The sequence below is a fragment of the Hordeum vulgare genome, chromosome 2H (genome assembly GCF_904849725.1).
Source record: "Hordeum vulgare subsp. vulgare chromosome 2H, MorexV3_pseudomolecules_assembly, whole genome shotgun sequence".
Lineage (NCBI taxonomy): Eukaryota > Viridiplantae > Streptophyta > Magnoliopsida > Poales > Poaceae > Hordeum > Hordeum vulgare.
In genome coordinates, this window is record NC_058519.1 from 600,604,829 (window position 1) to 600,619,733 (window position 14,905).

Here is a 14,905-nt window from a genome sequence, read left to right on the forward strand (position 1 = left end):
TTTTTGAAGGAGTTCAAAATAGATCAGCAAAGAAGGAGTTCTTGGTTGCGTTGTAAGGTGTGAATTTAAGTAAGAATCAAAACCCGACCCCGGCAGAATAAAGAGAGTAGACAAAGGTTGTCTTCTATGCCTTGGCCGTAGAATATGAAGTATGCCATGCTGGGTAGCGCACCTGATGTGTGCCTTGACTCAAAGTCTGTTGAGAGGTACAGAGAGTGATCCATGATTGAGTCACTAGCAGCGGTCAAAATTTATCCTTAGTAACTGATGGACTAAGGAATTTTTCTCGATAATGGAGGTGGTTAAAGAGTTCATCGTAAAGGGTTACGTCGATGCAAGCTTTGACACTAATCCGAATAACTATGAGTAGTGAAACAGATTCGTATAGTAGAGTAGATATTTGGAGTATTTCCGAATAGCACATAGTAGCAGCATCTATAAGATGACATAAAGATTTGTAAAAGAACACATGGATCTGAAAGTTTCAGAACCGTTGACTAAAACCTCTCTCACGAGCAAGACGTGATCAGACCCCATAACTATATGGGTGTTGGATTCGTTGGAATCACATGGTGATGTGAACTAGCTTATTGACTCTAGTGCAAGTGGGAGACTGTTGGAAATATGCCCTAGAGGCAATAATAAATTAGTTATTATTATATTTCTTTGTTCATGATAATCGATTATTGTCCATGCTATAATTGTATTGATTGGAAACACAATACTTGTGTGGATACATAGACAAAACACTGTCCCTAGTAAGCCTCTAGTTGACTAGCTCGTTGATCAAAGATGGTCAAGGTTTCCTGGCCATAGGCAAGTGTTGTCACGTGATAACGGGATCACATCATTAGGAGAATCATGTGATGGACTAGACCCAAACTAATAGACGTAGCATGTTGATCGTGTCATTTTGTTGCTACTGTTTTCTGCGTGTCAAGTATTTGTTCCTATGACCATGAGATCATATAACTCACGGACACCGGAGGAATGCTTTGTGTGTATCAAACTTCGCAACGTAACTGGGTGACTATAAAGATGCTCTACAGGTATCTCCGAAGGTGTTCGTTGAGTTAGTATGGATCGAGACTGGGATTTGTCACTCCGTGTGACGGAGAGGTATCTCGGGGCCCACTCGGTAATACAACATCACACACAAGCCTTGCAAGCAATGTGACTTAGTGTAAGTCACGGGATCTTGTATTACGGAACGAGTAAAGAGACTTGCCGGTAAACGAGATTGAAATAGGTATGCGGATACCGACGATCGAATCTCGGGCAAGTAACATACCGAAGGACAAAGGGAATGACATACGGGATTATATGAATCCCTGGCACCGAGGTTCAAACGATAAGATCTTCGTAGAATATGTAGGATCCAATATGGGCATCCAGGTCCCGCTATTGGATATTGACCGAGGAGTCTCTCGGGTCATGTCTACATAGTTCTCGAACCCGCAGGGTCTGCACACTTAAGGTTCGACGTTGTTTTATGCGTATTTGAGTTATATGGTGTTGGAAATATGCCCTAGAGGCAATAATAAATTAGTTATTATTATATTTCTTTGTTCATGATAATCGTTTATTATCCATGCTATAATTGTATTGATTGGAAACACAGTGCATGTGTGGATACATAGACAAAACACTATCCCTAGTAGGCCTCTAGTTGACTAGCTCGTTGATCAAAGATGGTCAAGGTTTCCTGACCATAGGCAAGTGTTGTCACTTGATAACGGGATCACATCATTAGGAGAATCATGTGATGGACTAGACCCAAACTAATAGACGTAGCATGTTGATCGTGTCATTTTGTTGCTACTCTTTTCTGCATGTCAAGTATTTGTTCCTATGACCATGAGATCATATAACTCACTGACACCGGAGGAATGCTTTGTGTGTATCAAACGTCGCAACGTAACTGGGTGACTATAAAGATGCTCTACAGGTATCTCCGAAGGTGTTCGTTGAGTTAGTATGGATCGAGACTGGGATTTGTCACTCCGTGTGACGGAGAGGTATCTCGGGGCCCACTCGGTAATACAACATCACACACAAGCCTTGCAAGCAATGTGACTTAGTGTAAGTCACGGGATCTTGTATTACGGAACGAGTAAAGAGACTTGCCGGTAAACGAGATTGAAATAGGTATGCGGATACCGACGATCGAATCTCGGGCAAGTAACATACCGAAGGACAAAAGGAATGACATACGGGATTATATGAATCCTTGGCACTGAGGTTCAACCGATAAAGATCTTCGGAATATGTAGGATCCAATATGGGCATCCAGGTCCCGCTATTGGATATTGACCGAGGAGTCCCTCGAGTCATGTCTACATAGTTCTCGAACCCGCAGGGTCTGCACACTTAAGGTTCGACGATGTTTTATGCGTATTTGAGTTATATGGTTGGTTACCGAATGTTGTTCGGAGTCCCGGATGGGATCACGGACGTCACGAGGGTTTCCGGAATGGTCCGGAGACGAAGATTGATATATAGGATGACCTCATTTGGTTACCGGAAAGTTTTCGGGCATTACCGGAAAAGTTTCGGGCTCATCGGTAGTGTACCGGGAGTGCCGGGAGGGGTGACGGGGACCATCGAGAGGGGTGTCACGCCCCAAGGGGTCTCATGGGATATGGAAAAGATAAACCAGCCCCTAGTGGGCTGGAATAAGTTCCCACCAAGGCCCATAAGGTTTGAGAAGGAAAAAACACAAGGTGGAAAGAGTTTCCAAGTGGGAAGGTGGAATCCTACTCCAAGTAGGATTGGAGTAGGACTCCTCCACCTCCAATTTCGGCCAAACCTTTAGGTTTTGAGGCTGCCTCCTCCCCTCCCTCCCTCCTATATATAGTGGGGTTTTAGGGCTGATTTGAGATAACTTTCGCGACGGCAGCCCGACCACATACCTCCACGGTTTTACCTCTAAATCGCGTTTCTGCGGAGCTCGGGCGGAGCCCTGCTGAGATTAGATCACCACCAACCTCCGGAGCACCGTCACGCTGCCGGAGAACTCATCTACCTCTCCGTCTCTCTTGCTGGATCAAGAAGGCCGAGATCATCGTCGAGCTGTACGTGTGCTGAACGCGGAGGTGTCGTCCGTTCGGCACTAGATCGGAGCGGGTCGTGGGACGGATCGCGGGACGGTTCGTGGGACGGTTCGCGGGGAGGACGTTCCACTACATCAACCGCGTTTCTTAACGCTTCTGCTGTGCGATCTACAAGGGTACGTAGATCGGAAATCCCCTCTCGTAGATGGACATCACCATGATAGGTCTTCATGCGCGTAGGAAATTTTTTGTTTCCCATGCGACGTTCCCCAACATATGGTTGGTTACCGAATGTTGTTCGGAGTTCTAGATGAGATCACGGACGTCACGAGGGTTTCCGGAATGGTCCGGAAACAAAGATTGATATATTGGATGACCTCATTTGATTACCGGAAGGTTTTCGGAGTTACCGGGAATGACGAATGGGTTCCGGGTGTTCTCCGGGGGGAGGGGGGGCAACCCACCCCGGGGAAGCCCATAGGCCTTGGGGGTGGCGCATCAGCCCTTAGTGGGCTGGTGGGACATCCCAAGAAGGCCCTATGCACCATAGATAGAAAATCAAAGAGAAAAGAAAAAAAAGGAGGTGGGAAAGGAAAGAAGGACTCCACCTTCCAATCCTAGTTGGACTAGGATTGGAGGAGGACTCCTCCTCCCTTGGTGGCGCAGTCCTTGGGGCTCCTTGAGCCTCAAGGCAAGCCTCCCCTCCCCTCCTCCTATATATATGGAGCTATTAGGGCTGATTTGAGACAACTTTTGCCACGACAGCCCGACCACATGCCTCCACGGTTTTACCTCTAGATCGCGTTTCTGCGGAGCTCTGGCGGAGCCCTGCTGAGATTAGATCACCACCAACCTCCGGAGCGTCGTCACGCTGCCGGAGAACTCATCTACCTCTCCGTCTCTCTTGCTGGATCAAGAAGGCCGAGATCATCGTCGAGTTGTACGTGTGCTGAGCGCGGAGGTGCCGTCCGTTCGGCACTAGATCGTGGGACGGATCGCGGGACGGTTCGTGGGACGGTTCGCGGGGCGGATCGAGGGACGTGAGGATGTTCCACTACATCAACCGCGTTCACTAACGCTTCTGCTATGCGATCTACAAGGGTACGTAGATCGGAAATCCCCTCTCGTAGATGGACATCACCATGATAGGTCTTCGTGCGCGTAGGAAATTTTTTGTTTCCCATGCGACGTTCCCCAACAGAAGTTGGCGTGCATGATACTCCCTACGATACTCCCAACCAAAAAGAAAAAAGGGCTATTTTCTCTTTTTTTTTGTTTCGTTGTGGATTTTAAACTTTTCTATGGTAGTCTATCAAGCAGCTTACACACGCAAGTCTACAAGAGCATATGCATGGAAAAGTAAAGACTCGAGTAAAGTAAGAGGAGAGTCTGAGAAATGAAAACACGGGATGGCTATGTGAAGATTTTCCCATGGTTCGGATAGTTGGCGATATCCTACTCCATGTTGATGGAGGCTTTGATCCATGAAGGATCTAAGATCACGAAGACCGGGGGCGCAAATTCGATGAAAGACCTAGTCCGTATGAACAAATGTTTGGATTGTTTGAACATTTGGATCTTTGTTTGAGTAAATATTTATAATATAATGATGGTTTGAACCTACTATGTTTTTCTTGTACACTATGAGGTATATAAGGTTCTACGACGGTGTCTTGTGGGTGCTATATCAACGACTTGCATACTACACCTGCAGTGGTATGTTGGGTCACCGTAAACGAATACAAAAAATACAAAAATAAAAATAAAAAATACTGAAAAAGTAAGAAAAACAAAGCCGAGATGCAAGCTTGTGATTTTTACTTTTTTTTTGAGGAAGCACATGCATGCCTTTTCCTTTTTCGAGGAAGCACAAATTGTGCTTTTCACGGATACAAGGTTGTGTTTCACGCCGAAGCACAACTGTGTCATCGTAGAAGCATGGGTTGTGTTTTCTTCCTTTTTAAGTAGAAGTATAGTTGCATTTCTCCTGAAAGAAAATATACACTTCCCATAGAAGCAAAACCACACTTCTTGAAGAATCATAATTGTTTTTCGCGAAGAATTGATGTGAACATTTCTTCCCCTCTCCGAAATCTAGGAAAAACCAGACAAAAACCATACAAAAACAAAAGAAGCTAGAAAACCCATCTAAAACCAGAAAACTCATACATCAAAAATAAATTAAAATTGGAGGGAGTGTTCATGACGCGTCATGTGGCGACGGCAGGATGCACCACTTGGCATGCTACCATACCACAAAAGTGACCCTTGTGAGAGCACCCAAGGGGTAACCGTTGGTTAGTTACTCCAGTACTTGCAGCACGCAACAACATCATTGTTTAGATATGGTGTGTGTCAAACCTTGCGTTATTGCTAGCTACGTCACTGGGGCTAGGGCCTTTCTACCGGTTGCGACTAGGCATAAGATGATGATCCCCGCATGCATATGCTTTCTTCTTGAAGGCGTTGTTGAGGCAGCATGCTCATTTCTTTGCTAGGGGTAGCTCCTGGGAAACCACAAATCTTCTAGGGGGTCGCATGATGACGATGTTCCTCTTGGGGCATCATTTCAAAGTGACAGTCGGTGGAGGGATAAGTGGTAGGCGGTGGTTGGTGTTGGTGTTTGTCATATGTGATCGGAGATCTCGATCATATGGTTGGTAGGCATAAATTTTTCATTTGTAGTTGGGTTAGAGAGTACTACCCCCGTTCGGGTTTATTAGCCTTCATTACATTTGAGTCAAAATTTGACCACATATTTGACTAGGAAAATGTTAATGCATGTCGTCAAATATTATATTGTTGAATTCATACTTGAATGTAGTTTTCAATGAAATTACTTTTGCTATGCATTACTTATATTTCATTACTTAAAGTTATGGTACTTTAAACATCATGCATGCCAATAATTCTATGCAAATACAAGCTACCAAACGGGCAGAAGGTGCACCCCGCAGATCTGTCTGGGCAATATGCATGTTGCTAAACGCGCCCTAAGGTGTGTATTTGTTGGGTGGTGTTATGTTATTGTTGTGTTGTTATGTGTTTGCGAGTTGAGTATGACCTTTATACATGCTTTACTTCATCAATCAAATGCAACGCTTATTGTTTTTTGCAACAAAAAAGTAGGATAAATCATTCTAGAGAAGTTTGTTATGACAAGACTCCATTTTAATGGCTCTTTTAGAGATCTTTTGAGACAATATATTACGCTAGACAAAAGGAGACCTCTACCCTAGCCCCTCAGTGGTGAATGAGGCACTAATCATGCCCCCCCCCCTCATGGTTGGCCTGGCCCAACTATCCGGGAAGCAATCACTCACGACGTGTTGTTTTCCCAGATTCGCTGGTCGCTTGTTCCACAGTTAAGCAAATCATGGTTGATCCAACGTTGACCATTGACTTTCTAAGAAGATGCAAAAAGTTGAAATATTCACAAAATTTAAAAAAAGTTCATGGTTTTTGAAAATGTGTGTGGATATGAAAACGTTCATGGGTTGAAAAAAAGTACATTGATTTTGAAAAAGTTCAAGAAATTTGGAAAAAGTTCAGAGCTAAAAGTTCGACACTTGGAAAAATCAAGAAATTGGAGTTTTTTTTGTCAAATTAGGAAAAAGTTCAAAAAGATTAAAAATAATGAATTTAGAAAAAAGTCACGGGTTCAAAAAAGTTCATGATTCCAAAATGTTTGCAAACTTGAAAAGGTTCACGACTTCAAATTTCTTTTCATGATTTTGAAATAAAATCCTCCATTTTAAAAATAATTCACGATATTTGAAAAATAGTTGACAAAACTTTAAAAAATCACGAAATTTGGAAAAAAGTTTGTGAAAATAGGCACAAGGTCACCAAGCTTGAAAAAAAATATCACGAATTCAGAAAAAGGTTCATGCACTTTGTTCAAGAATTTGGAAATATTTCATGGGGTAAAATATTGGTGATAAAAAAATCAAATTAAAAACTACTCCCTCTGTAAACTAATACAAAAGTGTTTATAGATTACTAAAGTAATGATCTAAATATTTTTATATTTGCTTGCGGAGGGAGTAATTCATAAAAAGGAAACACATAAAAGGATAAAAGTAAATTCGAAAAGAAACAGAAACAAAAAAGAAGAAGAACCAAGAAAACGTCAAATAGGGATTTGCAGACAGAAGTGGAGGGGCCAAAGTGGCCCTTGAAGGCACAGACAGTATCGTGATTACTCATTACCCTACTTTGACTGTTAACATTTCCGATTCCCCATCGCCGCCGACGCCGCCGGGAAGCGCCGTCGCCATGAAGAACTGCAGCCTACGCCGCCGCCTCAGACCAAGGTATTTCCCCTGCCGCGCACGGAGACACCGCGAGCTTCTTCCCCATCAATTTGCCCTTCTCCCCAAGACTGATTTCTCCTGTCCCCTTGTTCCTTTAAGCGGCGCCATGGAGGACAAGAGCTCTGGGTCCGGCCAGAAGGAAGAGGCGAGCACGACCAACCTTCCGGCGGAGGAGGCAGTGCCGGCGGCGGCCAGCCTCCTCACGGATGACCTCATCTTTGAGATCCTCTCCCGCCTCCCCGCCAGGTCCGTCCACCGCTTCAAGTGCGTCTCCCCGTCCTGGCGCGACCTCATCGCCGACCCCGCCAACCGCAAGAAGCTGTCCCAGACCCTCGCCGGCTTCGTCTACTGCACCCACGACACCTACGGCACCTCTGACCCCTTGTTCCACCACCCCCACTTCGCCAACGTCTCCGTCGGCGCAGGCGCAGCCCCGCCGGTGGACCTGTCCCTCCCTTTCTTGCCACCCGACGAATACTGGCACGTCGCCCAGCTGGACACCTGCAATGGCCTCCTCCTCTGCCTTGGCTACATGGACCCTTGTGCTTCCACGGACATGAATTCGCCGGTTGAAGCCCGTTTCATCGTGTGCAATCCGGCCACCGAGATGTGGGTCGACCTGCCCCCTAACCCGGAGGTGCGAACCGACCATCGCATCTTAGCTCGCTTGGCTTTTGATCCAGCAGCCTCGTCCCATTTCCATGTTCTTCACTTTGAGGAGATTGGTCTGGAGAAACTCGTCACGGGAGTGAACATCTACTCTTCGCAAACTGGAGCCTGGAAGCACAGACATAGCCCGTTGGTTGAGAGAATTAGCCTGCGCGCTGGCCTTACAAGTGTCTTCTTTCATGGTATGCTGCACTTGCTTGGTGTTCTGAAACCCACGAAGAAAGACGACGATGTGCTGCTGGTAGCAGTGGACATGGAGGGGCAGGTGTGGAAGACTATCCGTCTGCCATCAGGTGGTTTGAGTTTTACAATTGGACTGTCACAGGGGTGCTTGCACTACGCTACCACACCCCTAGCTACTGTCGACAAGAGCAAGAAGCAGAGTACCACACTGGTAGCATCACTCTGGTGCATGAAGGATTATGATAGCAAACAATGGATCCTCAAGCATAGCGTCAGCCATGATGAGTTGCAGAGCATAACTAGGATGGAGTACAAGGTGACTGCTATTCATCCAGACTGTGACCTTATTTTCTTGGATTCATGTGTTGGTGATACATTGGCATCATACGACATGCAACATCGGAAATTCCGTCGAATCCTTAATCTTCAGGAAAACAGGGCAGCGGTATTTCTACCCTATGTTCCACTGTTCTCAGGCTCGTTAGCAGGTGCAGATGGGCAGTAGTGTTACCTACAAATCCAAGCTTGTGCTTCCACCCAAGAATTGGCTCTTCTGCAGGCGGAACTGTTTGTTTGTTGATTTCTGGATCCACCTAAATCATGTCATCCAATTGGCTCTTCTGCGGAGCAATCCCTGGTAACCTTAGGGATTAAGCATATTGCAATTTTCAGAGAACGTTGTTACTGTTCTTCTTGTTTGTGTAGCCATTATCCTGGATACGAAGTGGTTTCCTGTGGTTGAATTGTTCTGTAATTTGGTTTTCTTGGCGATAATATCTAAGGATTATGTGTCCTAACTCCTAATGTTGTGAGTGTAGTCTGTAAACTTTGTAGTCCTCAGAATTTCGGTGATGCATTGCTATTTATCAAGGTCGTTTTATCTCCTTTGGCTGTAGCTAATGAATTCAGTCTGCTATAGTTTAACTTTAGCTACCCAACTGAATAATTCCGTCAATGATGAAAGAAAACACCAGCTTTCCTAATTAAGAAGTTTTCTTGCTGGGTAGAGGTAGATTTCTTGTTTTTTTCACCCATGAACGACAAATTTTCTTCGTTCTTGGGGACATTAGTAGTGCAGATGGGCAGTAGTGTTACCTTCAGACCGCATTTGTGGTTCCTCCAAAAATTGGCTCTTTCCTAGGCTGCATTATTTGCCTGTTCATTTCTGATTCAACCTAAATAATGTTGTTCAATCTGCTAGTGCATACATTCCAGCTAGCTTGATTCTTTGTTCGGAGCAATGCCTCGTGCTTAGAGAGTAACTATATTGTAATTGCAAAAAAAAAAAAAAAACATGGTTGCTATTGTTGTTTGTCTAGCTATTGCCCTAGACATGAATTTGCCCCATGAGGCTTCCTCCATGAATTGGCTCTGTCCTAGGTTGCATTATTTGACTGTTTATTTCAGAATCAACTTAAATAATGCTGTTCAATCTGCTAGTGCTTACGTTCCAGCTAGCTTGATATTGTTCAGAGTCATGAGCAATGCCTGGTGCTTAGAGAGTAAACATATTGTAATTGGAAAAACAACATGGTTGCTATTGTTGCTTGTCTAGCTATTGCCCTAGACATGAATTTGTTTCATGTGGCTTGATAAAACCGTGATCTGGCTTTCTTTCTTGGCCATAATATTGAAGGAATATGATTGCCAAAAACCCTATTATTAGTTAGTGTACCGAAAGTCTTAATCAGAATTTTGATGTATCCATTTGATCTTGGTCCTCAGCGGTAATGAACCGCATTGGACAATTCCCTTTCATCTATTTTTGCTGTGGCAAATGAATTGCGGTGAATCCAGTTGAACCTCGTCGGTTCCATTGGATCATGTAATCTTCGATACATTTGTTGCTCTTGGTCAGACTGTTCAAATGCCTATTTGATGTTAGTTCTGAGCGTAATGCGCCGTGACTGTAGCTAATGAATTCTGATGAATCCGGTCGAACTTCTTTCGACCATCTGACCTTGTTTACCGAGGAAGTAGTCTCGACAATTTTGTTGGTACGCATCAGGTGATAAACCAAAGGTAGATGCCATGTACATTAAAATAATGGGAGCCACTACATAGCGGCGCAACACATAGGTCTTTCGGTGTTGCGGTTTTCTTCGTGCATGTAAACTAATACACTAGCATGACATCAGCAAAGATTCCTCTAATGTTAAACTTTAAAAAAGTTTTATCTCTTAAGTTATAAATCCAATTGACGATCCGCTTTCACCGTTAGCTTTTTCGCATTGAGATCTTCGAAACTAGATAACATGTTGACATTTTTGACAATATCTTTTTTTTTGTCGATAGTTGCCAGAATACTATTATTTACTTGTCACAATATTTGTCACATAGTTCTCACATTAAATTAATTTGGTTATCAGGTTTATGAATGTCGATATACTCCACTAAAAAATTTGATTCATTATGCTTGTGCTGGTTCATGCATTTACTTGCTTATTGTTAGTGCTTTAATAATCACTTTTTAGCTCCACATAACACTGCAATACTTAAGAGGTATAAAATTATTGTTCCGGTAACTATGTATAATTTTTTGACAACTGCACACCCGTAAGATGACAAATATGATGACATAAATGTGGCAATTAGGAACGATGAAAAAAAATCAATGAAACATGTCAACACGGGATCTTATTTTGAAGGTTTCGTCGAGACGAACCTAACGGTAAAGACGAATCTTCAATCAAATTATTAATCTGTGAGATAAATCATTTTTTTAGCCTGCATGCATGCATAGAGTCCATGTTGTAGTGGAGCAAGTTGAAAGCGCCGGGTGCCTTTTTTAATGCTCGTGCCTGTATGCACGCGAAGAACAGGGTGCGACGGTGCTAATTAGATTTTATCTAAAATAATATACATTGGAGACATTTCTTTCTGCTGAAACAACGCATTCAGCGCTATCGACATACTTTGTAATGTAGATCTTCCGTTCTTTGCGACAGACTGCAAATTCATCCGGCATCATGGTTGATCGCATGGTTAGAAGATTCATTTCACATCACGGTTGATCGCTTGGTCTGCTTGGAAAATGAGAGAAGTGGCCAGCACCAGCAGGTCTTGGGCGTGACCCCTGAAGCTTAAAGTAGACCTTTGTTCACGGACAGCATATAACCGGTGTACATTCCAGTCAAGCTAGGCGTTCCTTCCACGCACCCACGGCTGCGAATGCAACTTGTTCTTTCTTTTTAGCATGCAACGTGTTGATGTCGACTCTTAGTCATCACCTGTATGGCTGCATGTACCCGTCTCTAGACTCCGGAGAAATGAAAATATGGATTCTTTCAGCTTCAACACTAAACATTATTTGACCCCACTAGGCGCAAAAAATGTTACTATTTTCCAATGAAAATTTGCTGAGGGATAGGGCATTTTGCTAGTGTGGTAAATACATTATTTTCTTTGCATTTTTTTCTGACATTTTGGAAATACTATGGTCTACTACGTCCCAGGGGCATGCAAAGCCAAACCGCTGACAGGCGTCCTTGACCGAATGATTCGGCCAGTCAACCATGCGTCCAGGTCTGAGCACCTTCCACGCAGCTGCCGGCCCCCAGGTTCCTGTACATAACAAAAGCTTCAGTTCATGACAGGACAGCCATGCGATGCGAGCAGTGGTAACACGTACAGATGGCAGCGGTGAGCGCCGCTTTGGCCGTCCTTCCCGAATCTGATTCTGGATCGATGAATCCGGGTCCAGGGACGGTCCACCGTTCCCCGTTTCCGGCTACTATGGTCACGCTCGCCGAGTTCAGGACCGGCCAAGGCCAGGCGGACGATTTCTTCGACATCTCCCTCGTCAACGGCTTCAACGTGCCCATGGATTTTCTGCCGGTGCCAACACTGGGACTGGGAGGGCCAGGGTGCAACAAGGGCCGGGCCACGCTGCGAGGCCAACATAACGTCGCGGTGCCCAACTGAGCTGCAGGCTCCGGATGGCTGCAACAATGCGTGCATCGGGAATGGGACGAGCAACTGCCAACCCACCACCTACACCGCCTTCTTCAAGCAGATGTGCCCGGATGCCTACACCGACTACAACGATTTCACTTGCCCGGCGGGCACCAACTACCAGGTCATCTTCTGCATGCCCCCCGTTCAATCTAACAGTTTCACCGGCACCCGCGAGCTCTTTGCCTGCACCTATTAATTGGGCCATCAAGCAAGAGACCCGAATCCTCCATCCTAAGAAGCCATGTTGTGATTATAGCTCTTGTGGGCGGTTTCGTTTTGCTCGCGGTATTGGTTGCAGTCACTTTCTTCAGATGTAACCAAAGGGCGCAGCGGCAACAGGAGATGGATGAAGAGGAAGAGTTTGGCGAGCTACAATGAGCACTAGTGAGGTTCACGTTTTAGCAACTACGGCCCTGTTTGGATCCCACTGCTAGAGCTAGTTTGAGCTAGTTTGAGCAAAGTTAGTTTGACTCTAACCTCTAGCCAAGCTAGAGTATCCAAACACGGCCTACAGGTAGCAGCCTGGCAATTCACAGACAAGCTTGGGGAAGGAGGATTTGGGTCTGTTTTCAAGGGGCTGTTTTGTGAAGAAATAATTGCAGTGAAACGTTTGGATCGGGCTGGCCAGGGGAAGATGCAATTTTTGGCAGAGGTTCAAACAATCAGCAGCATCCACCACATCAATCTGGTGAGATTGATCGGTTTCTGTGCAGAGAAATCGCACAGGCTCTTGGTATATGAGTACATGCCCAAGAGATCCTTGGACAGGTGGATTTATAGTCGACACGACAATTACGCTCCTCCTCTCGACAGGAGCACGTGATGCAAGATTATTACTCACACAGCTAAGGGTCTCTCTTATCTTCATGAAGAGTGCACAAAAAAAATTGCTCGTTTGGATGTCAAACCACGAAACATCCTCTTAGATGATAACTACAATGCAAAACTTTCTGATTTTGGACTATGCAAGCTCATTGATAGAGATATGAGCCAAGTGGTTACTCGAATGAGAGGCACGCCTGGATATTTAGCTCCCGAATGGTTGACATCACAAATCACAAAAAAGGTTGATGTCTATAGTTTTGGTGTTGTGGTCATGGAAATCATTTGTGCAAGAAAGAACCTCGACATCTCCCAATCCGAAGAGAACATCCATCTTATTACACTAGTGGAAGAAAAAGTGAAGAGTGGTCGATTGGTAGAATTGATTGACAAGAGCAGCACCGGCATGCAAGCACACAAGCAAGATGTACTTCCTCTGTTTCTAAATATAAGTCTTTTAAGACATTTCACTAAACGTCTACATACAAAATAAAATGGATGAATATACATTCTAAAGTATGTCTATATACATCCGTATTAGTCCATTAGTGAAACCTCTAAAAAGACTTATTTTTCGGAACGGAGGGAGTAGTTGAGATGATGAAGCTCGCGATGTGGTGTTTACAGATTGAGTGCAGAAAAAGACCTAATATGTCCGAGGTTGTAAATTTATTGAAGGTGGTGACATGAAAGCATATACCAACATAAGTAATAACTTTGTTGCAACAAGTCCAACAAATTTTGGCATGGTTGGAAATCTAAGCTACTCAGATTCACCTCAGGTCTCAGATCTATCAAGCCCAAGGTGAATTGATCCCAAGAAGATATGCAATTAGACTGGAAGCAAGGCACTAGCCTAAATGTATAATACTTAACTTCTTTGATTTAGAAACAACCAAGCCTCTGTAATGATAACTTGTACTCCCTCCGTCCGGAAATACTTGTCCTAGAAATGCATGTATTTAGACTAATTTTAGATATAGATACATCCATTTTATCCATTTCTAGGACAAGTATTTCCGGACGGAGGGAGTATTTGTCTTCTCATCACTTCTTTGATTTGGAAATAACCTAATAAAGACTACATATGATGGTAGTGACACGTCGACGATCAATGGTGGTTCGTGGGCCCCTCGTGGCACCTCCTGACCTAATTTCACTTCTATATATCTTCAATTACCCCAAAACCAAGAAAGAGACACCCGAAACACTTTTTCCTCTGCCTCTGACACCGTTACAAACGGAGACTAGCATCCGCAAGGGTGTGAATTTCGGGATACATCGTCTTCTCCGCGTGCCTTAGTTATTTCTTACCCGAGCCCTTTACTTATGCACTTTACTTTGTGATAGCCATATTATTTTCTTGTTATATATCCTGCTATCACTTAATTGTTTATCTTGCTTAGCAGAAGTTGTTGGTGCACATATGTGAGTCTAGTTGTTTTAGGTTTTGTGCTTGACAAAATAAACACTAGTTTTATTCCGCATTTTTCAGGCTAAACCGTAATTATTTTAAAGCGCCTATTCACCCCCTCCCTCTAGGCGACATCCACGTCCTTTCAACACTGAAACGGTAGGATTTGTTCAGAAAACCCCCCGTTGCTCTTAGAGATGAGGAAAGTGTAGATTAATTCATGTGTGTGCACGTAGGCGTGAAAATATTATTCTAGTGAGGTAACCCTGGGTTAATTCTCAGAAAATAAATATAAATGGGAGTAGAATGTTAGCTAGTTCTTCAAGGGGCCTATTAAGATAACATGTTCAGTAAAATAATATGCGTGCTATTTGTTTTTGGCTATTGTTATTGATGCAATTGTTTGAGGAAAATGTCATATTTTGTTCCCTTACATGTCCCAAACTATAAGTTTGACCCTCTAACACACTGTTGTAATTTTTGGTCTTTCA

General features: G+C 44.0%; 1 protein-coding gene and 2 pseudogenes across 1 annotated transcript; all 3 read left to right on the forward strand.

Moving 5' to 3' along the window:
* The first annotated feature begins 7,221 nt into the window (after positions 1 to 7,221).
* Positions 7,222 to 9,105, forward strand: LOC123430714 (F-box protein At1g30790-like). Its single transcript, XM_045114561.1, has 2 exons — positions 7,222 to 7,369; positions 7,469 to 9,105. The coding sequence occupies exons 1-2, from the start codon at positions 7,332 to 7,334 to the stop codon at positions 8,724 to 8,726; spliced, it is 1,296 nt and encodes a 431-aa protein (XP_044970496.1). The 5' UTR covers positions 7,222 to 7,331; the 3' UTR covers positions 8,727 to 9,105.
* Positions 9,106 to 11,854: 2,749 nt separating this feature from the next.
* LOC123428706 lies at positions 11,855 to 12,631 on the forward strand (annotated as a pseudogene).
* LOC123428707 lies at positions 12,630 to 13,690 on the forward strand (annotated as a pseudogene).
* The last annotated feature ends 1,215 nt before the right edge of the window (positions 13,691 to 14,905 follow it).